The sequence below is a fragment of the Pinus tabuliformis genome, chromosome 5_1 (assembly GCF_031772625.1).
Source record: "Pinus tabuliformis cultivar Carrire ecotype Pingquan chromosome 5_1, CPIR1, whole genome shotgun sequence".
NCBI lineage: Eukaryota > Viridiplantae > Streptophyta > Pinopsida > Pinales > Pinaceae > Pinus > Pinus tabuliformis.
This window is the reverse complement of record NC_142305.1, coordinates 768,387,527-768,394,673: the sequence shown is the minus strand read 5'-3', so window position 1 is coordinate 768,394,673 and position 7,147 is coordinate 768,387,527. Positions and strand designations below refer to the sequence as shown.

The following is a 7,147-nucleotide window of genomic DNA, read 5'->3' as shown; positions in this document are numbered from 1 at the left end:
ATTAAAATAATAATTTTTTTTTATATAATTAGCCCATATTTTATTTAAAAATTAATTTATTTTTTTATTTTAGCCCAGGGCGGATAAACTAACCGAATGGTATTTGATCAAAATCGCCCCATTTTGATATTTGTGGAATCGTATTTGATCAAAATCGCCCCATTTTGATTTACAGTTTGGATTTTCTGGTTTGGGAGTGGTTTGTGAGGGTCGATTTGGTCCCGGGAGTGGTTTGTGAGGGTCGATTTGGTCATGGGATGTTAAATTTATTTTGAAATGGAGGGCGGAGCGAGGGAGGCTCCCTGTTTTGACGGATTCAGCCCATTGTTTTGGTGTATATGGCTCCCTAGGTCCCTGTATAAAAATGGTTTTGAAATAGGCTTTTTCATGCTAGTTCACAAATCTAGCAGCAACAGTTTCGGTGGGATATTCTTGCATTTTCAGATTTCAATCTGCTTATTCTTCTCTGGTTTCGGTATCCATTGTTTCTTGGATTTGAACGGCTCATGCCACTGGAGCAGCAACAACAACAGTCGGTACTTGACCGAATTGTTGGCTGAGCGCGAGAAATTAGGCCCCTTTATTCTCATGTTCGTGTAAAAGGTATATTAACTCTGCTGATATTCAAGCATGGGATAAGTAGCCGTGATCTGCTTACTCTTTTTATGATTGTCTGTGTCCTACCTTTTGTTGTGTTGTTGAGCTGGAAAGTTATCAGTACTTACCCTAAATATTACAGCATTTGGATGTTTGCAGTCTGCTAGTATCCCAAGATGAATATTGTGATGGAGAAGGCAACTTCCTGCTTCTGATTCCCATGTATTGTTCGTGTTGGTTTAAATAATATTTCTGCACCATTTTTGCAGTAACTTTCTGGTCATTGCTGTTTTATCTGTTGCTTATATCACGCCTATTTCGTTAAATGTCCGTTTGTTTTTCCTTTGGTTTTCCCTTTCATTCTGTTAGCTTTCTTATAGCTGTAGATTGTGCTCATTTTTGTGCAATCCAGATGTGTTCTTGGGTGTTTAAGGTCAAAATACGCGGTCATTTTTATTTTCAGGGTTATTTTATCAGATGGTAGGTTAATTTCAAATTTCAATTCGCTGAATATGTTGTGCTTCTTTGGCACAGTACGTCATATTGTTTCTTGCGGTGATAAGGGCCAAAGCAGTTGGTGCCGGCAATGATTGTTGTATTGTTCATATTTTTCATTCAGCTTGATCTCGGTACAATTGTCTCAAATGTCTTTTATGGTGAGAGGGAGCGTTATAGTCATGTTGCCAAGTATGGGCTGGTTCATAGGGTTGAGTGGGGGAATTGGGTGTTTTCTTGCCTGAGTCATGGGTCAGTTAGCACTATTTATATCAAATGTGGCCTGAATGTTGTTTGAAACTAGAGATACTGATGACCTCAATGATGTGAAAAATTGGAGATACCGTATGGCCTTAATGGTGTTTGTAATCAAAATCTGGATTGAACACAGTGTTTGTATAGACTGTAGTTCAAGTTTTGTATAGACCTTTTGAAAAGTTTTCGAGGCAAGAAATCTGTTGTATTAATATTGTCTGATTTGTAATAGAGAAACTGCTATGAGGTGCTTTGGACTACTTGGGAATGAATTTTTGTCTCAGATGTCGATAGTCTGTACTGTGGTAGACAATAAGATGATTTATTTTCTCAGGGATTGCAATTGCTTTCCGGAAGATGGGGTATACCTGTTCATGGTACTTCTTTCGACATCAAGTTGATAAACCTTCCCTTAGACTTGAGTTTTGTTTGGTTCTTGTTCGTTGGGTGATGATAAAAAATGTAATATTCATTTGTATTTGTTGATTTTATACTCATGGAACTTGTTTCTTATTGTACTCAGTTTTTTTGATGCAAGAAAGAACAACAGACTAGTTTGAGCTTGAGGTACTTGAAGCGGCAGCAGCTCTCTTCTCAAGCGGTATGTGTTCTAGTTCTCAAGTGTAATATGAGTAAATTTAGAATGTACTGCCGTTTGACAATACTTGTAAGCACTTTGAAGCAAATGTGGCCTGAATGTTGTTTGAAACTGGAGATACTGATGACCTCAATGATGTGAAAAATTGGAGATACCGTATGGCCTCAATGGTGTTTGTAATCAAAATCTGGATTGAACACAGTGTCTGTATAGACTGTTGTATAGACTGTAGTCTAATTATGTATAGACTGTTGGTCTTAAGAGCATGCGATCATTGATCAAGCCATCATGACCCATGGCAGCTTTGAAGGGATAAAAGGAAGACGTGTTGAAGCCAATGCTGCCATTGGAGTTTGATTCTTGAATATCATGGAGATTAAGAAGAATTATGTTCCATGCTCAAGGTTAATTACATTAACGTTTTATGTGCTTACTCTACAAATGAATTTGAACAAGTTTTTCATGGAAACCTTTCGAAAAGAGAAAAAAGACCTTGCATTATAGTTTATTGGTGGATTCCTATATTTTCTTGGTTGTTGTTACATGTTGACTATTCGAAGATCTGTTTATATTACTGAGAATCTTTCACCTGAAAATGGAGCAGTAAAGGACATATTAACTGTTATACGCTTTTGATTTTTCTGCCTTTGAGAACCTTGTGAGTTGTATGTCATTGAAGGGTGACTTGGTTTGAATAGTTAGCTTTGGAGAGCAGTTAGAGGAAGAAATAACTCAAACCCAAACTCAACAATGGAATTTTTATCAATGTGTCCATTCCAATAGATTATTATTCTAAATCTGGATGATGTGGCAACAATAATTATATATTTTTTGGAATGTACCTCAGTGAATGATCACCTTTTGTAATATTTTAAGTGCCGCTACATAGAGATGTTATTTCTATGCTTAATTAATTGCATTGATGTGCCATAGAGCAATGCAATGCATCTGGATACTTGAAGTCTTGGAATTGCAGAGCAGCATTTGCTTGATTCCTTGGTAGTTGTTTGAAGATCCTAACCAAACTGATGTTTCTTTCAGAATTGTGGTTCTTTGTCATAGTAGTATAGTACGATGTTCCTGAGATTACCTTTGGTTCTGTTCTGAGATCTGTAGAGAATTGTTGAGCAAGGGGGAGGATAGCTTCATCTTAAAGCATCCCTCTACCCAATGTTAAGCTTGATGAGAAGAATTATCCTATCTTCAAGTGAAGGGTGCTAAACATATAATTGAAGAATTGATTGTTAAGACTTGTGGAGGGTAAGAAGACAAATTGCACTGTTGCTAAAGAATTAGTAAAGCTATAAGACAAATTGCACTGTTATATAGAGTGTCTATACAACAGTCTATATATTACAACTAAGTACAATGAGTCTCTCTTTGTGGTTAATTGTACTATACCTTGGGTGCCAACATTCATAATTCTTGTTGTTGAACCAAGCTCTCCAGTTGCAGCAATAAGCTCGACACCTTTGTCTTATTGATTGCATTCTTTGAACAATGTTACTCAAGCCAATCCTTAAACCTTGGATTGATCAACCGATCTCTAAAGAACATTGCATCATGATGTTGTTCATCCCCTCTTCTACAATTTCTCTCTTATAGATGCATTCTTTGATTGTTCAAGGCCTCCTCCTTAATGACATTTGAGGGATAATTTTGCCTCCTTCCTTGTCTTAACATAAACTTGGTTTTGTTATCCATCTTTCACATGGCTGCTAGGATCCATGGTCACTTCTGAAAATTGCTTGCAAGGTTATCTTGGCTTCATTATGCATTGTTTTTTCCTTTTGGAAACTCATCCTTCCTCGAGGATTGTCTAGCATCTACTACCTCAATTTGGATTTCTTGGATCAATTTAGTGCTCTCGTTCTCCTTTTGGACCAGTTGTCCATTCTCCTCACATGCAAAGCATGCATTCACATAAAATTCACCAATTTTAAAAATAAAAGGTTACCTGGCCTCTTCTAATTCCTCCAACATCAAATTTTGTCTTCCTTCCATGCTTTAGGAAGGTACTCCTTCTCTTTCTTCTATTCTTATGACAACTATGAATGATTGTCCCTCTCGAAAATCTTTATCATCTGCATCTATACACATAGCATCAGTATCATAATCACCAAGCTCTTTAGCCCCATATGGTATATATGTTACGAGCACTTCTAGCTAACCTCCCATGAGACTTTCATTTATTGTCTCATCGACATCCTCTTTGTGGAGCTCCCTCTACTGTTATGATGCTTTTTCCACCATATCTTCTATCAACAAATCCATATGTTGATTTGAACTCTTTATGCAGTCCATGAGACTCTCTGATAGTCTCTCTTCAACATCTTCCTCATCATCAAGGACTATTCCCTGCTCTGGTTCAAAATAGTGAACTAATTCAACTTTAGGCTCAATAGGTGCTTCATCTTCCTCCCTAGCTTTCTAGCTTTAGGGGGCTTCCTCTTAAAATCTTTTTTCTGACAAGTAATTTGGCCTTCTTCCTTAGGTCCCATCTCTACCTTTGGTATTCTCTTTCAAGCCTCATTTTGACTATGTTGAATCTCTCCTTCAACTCATAAATCTCCTTTTCAATTTCTTCTTTACTCATGCCATTTTCCTTGGCATGCTTCTCCCTTTTGTTATGGCATCCATGAGAACTGGTTAGTAGTGGGTAGTTCTTAACCAAAAGGTTCCCAAAAGGGCGACTTCGGGACTGATTACAGAGAAAGGAGAATCAGTACCTGGATGGCCCCTCTTACGTGGAGCCGATTCACTGACCAAGCTTCCTACTCCACAGTCTACATCAAAACAAACATCTGTAGTTGAATGGGCACTACAGTTGCCAAATAGGCTTACATAGGCAACTGGAGAGCTTCATTTGAAAGGACAGATTATGCAGAAGGTTTGCAACTATGAACATGAAGCTCGGTCTTCAAATGAGGTAGCACCAATTGAAGCATGCTCTAAAGAAGAAGGGTTTCCTTGCAGTCAGCAGAATGATTCTGATCGAGAAGAAAATTGTTTGGCAAGGAGATTAGAGTTCCTTTGTCAAAGTAAAACCTACAGGCATTTTACATATCAGGAGTTGCAATCTGCTACTTCTGATTTTTCAACAGGTTGCATTTGTAGTTTTCCTCATGAAGTTTTTCATTTCTGTGCTTCTGTTTTGAATGGGAAATTTCCCTTGAAATGTATATTAACCTTGTGAACTCAATTCAATTATGTAACATCCTTATTCTTGCAGGGAATTTTATAGGAAGAGGAGGCTGCAGTAAGGTGTACAGAGGATTTCTTCCTGATGGACAATCGGTGGCAATGAAAATCTTGAATTCATCATCCAAAACAGAGCAAGAGCTTCTTTCTGAAGTTGAGATTCTTACTCTATTGAAGCACAACCATGTCATTACACTTATCAGTTACTGTGCAGAAGGCCTTAACTGCCTTCTGGTGTATAATTTTGTATCCAGAGGAAACCTTGAAGAGAATCTCCATGGTATATACTCAATAGTATTGCATTTTAAGAATCATGAAATCGTGTAGAAATATTAAGCAGTAGTACGTTTTAAGCATCATAGTGTTATGTATTGTATGGCAGGGTCTTTCATTTTCTCTTTTCTGAGATTTGATTATAGTCCTAGCTATTGACTATGTATATATTTTTCAGGAGGAGAGGAAAAGCCAATACTTCCTTGGAAAGTGCGATAAAAGTGGCTGTAGGAGTTGCTGAAGCATTAGATTACTTGCATAATGGATTTTCTCAATCTCTCATCATGGAGATGTAAATTCTTCCAATATCTTGCTTTCTGAAGAGTTTGAACCACAGGTATAAATATTTTTACTGCAAGAAGAATCAAGACTAAATTGCACAATTCAGTATTTGAAGAGATCTTAGTGATCTAGACTTGTAAACTGAAACTTGGAATTCTGCACTAATGAAAAATTTCAACAGAATTAATGTGCGTGTTATTATAATAGTTGTCAGATTTTGGGCTAGCAAGGTGGGCACCAACATCTTCATATATCACTTGCAGCGATGTTTTAGGAACATTTGGGTATGTAAGCATCTTCCCAGTTTCGATTGGCCATTTTCAGATTAAAGCTATCCAATTTGTAAATTCACTAATTGTGATTGTAGTTTGACAGGTATCTTGCTCCAGAATACTTTGTTTATGGAAAGGTTAATGAGAAGACGGATGTGTGTGCATTTGGTGTGGTCCTTCTTGAGCTAATAACTGGAAGGAAGCCAATTGATACAGCAAGTCCCAAGGGTCAAGAAAGCCTGATTATGTGGGTAAGTCCTGGTTTTTACAGTTGACTCTCTTCTTCATGTTTATTTATATTGATTATCCTTATTAGGGGCTCATGTTTAACCTTCTGTAAATGTTGAAACCAGGCAAGACCACTCTTACAGGATGGGAATATGGAAAGTCTTGCTGACAAATGTTTGCAAAATGTTTATGATACAAATGAAATGCATAGAATGATGCTTGCTGCTACGCTTTGTCTAAGGGAAACATCTCATTACCGTCCTTGCATGAGCCGAGTAATTTATCTTCCTCTATTCATTTCTATATGCTTCAGGGGCTTGTTTTTACTACCTCGTGTGTTTTTTGAGGGTATTCTTTACCTGCAAAAATTACTTTAGGGTGCAATTTCTCTTACATTTTCTTTTAGCTATAAAACACTCTATGTTAACCACATCTGTTCATCTCTGCTTACTCTTTAATACCAAGATATGATTAATGGCATATTTTAAAACTACTACAAGGAGAAGATGAGAGGACTGACTGGGCGTGGTGCCAGAATACAATGATCAAGGATATGGATACTTCAGATGAGGATGACATTGTAGAAAATCAGGGGGGGCATGATATACAAACCCATCTCACCCTTGCCATGCTTGGGGTGGATGATGATACGGTATCACTTAGTAGCACAGATCATAGTGTGGGCATTTTGCCAACAAACAATTCTTTGGAAGATTACGGACTGCGCCGATGTAGCAATTCATCAAGCTTTTAATTCAAGATTAAAAGAAGTGAGTTTTGTTGCCAGCAATACATTTGTTTATGGTTGCTTTATAAGTTTCCCATGGCCACAGTGGTTTCATATTCTTATATGGCCAGGAATGTGACGTATTATGCTAGACCTCAAAGAATAGCTAAGGATTGTATTAAAACTAGGGGATTGAACAATAACATTGACTTCGTTAAA

The 7,147-nt window shown here is 37.3% G+C and overlaps 1 protein-coding gene across 1 annotated transcript; it reads left to right on the top strand.

Annotated features, from left to right (window-relative positions):
* Positions 1–5,850: 5,850 nt before the first annotated feature.
* On the top strand, positions 5,851–6,846 carry LOC149167197 (protein kinase STUNTED-like). Its single transcript, XM_089431478.1, has 3 exons — positions 5,851–5,985; positions 6,069–6,224; positions 6,327–6,846. The coding sequence occupies exons 1-3, from the start codon at positions 5,866–5,868 to the stop codon at positions 6,576–6,578; spliced, it is 528 nt and encodes a 175-aa protein (XP_089287604.1). The 5' UTR covers positions 5,851–5,865; the 3' UTR covers positions 6,579–6,846.
* The last annotated feature ends 301 nt before the right edge of the window (positions 6,847–7,147 follow it).

Coding starts and splice junctions, on each gene's coding strand:
- LOC149167197 (XM_089431478.1), top strand. CDS start 5,866: ATGAAAAATTTCAACAGAATTAATGTGCGTGTTATTATAATAGTTGTC. Junction 5,986..6,068: donor GATGTTTTAGGAACATTTGG/GTATGTAAGCAT, acceptor TTGTGATTGTAG/TTTGACAGGTATCTTGCTCC. Junction 6,225..6,326: donor AAGAAAGCCTGATTATGTGG/GTAAGTCCTGGT, acceptor TGTTGAAACCAG/GCAAGACCACTCTTACAGGA.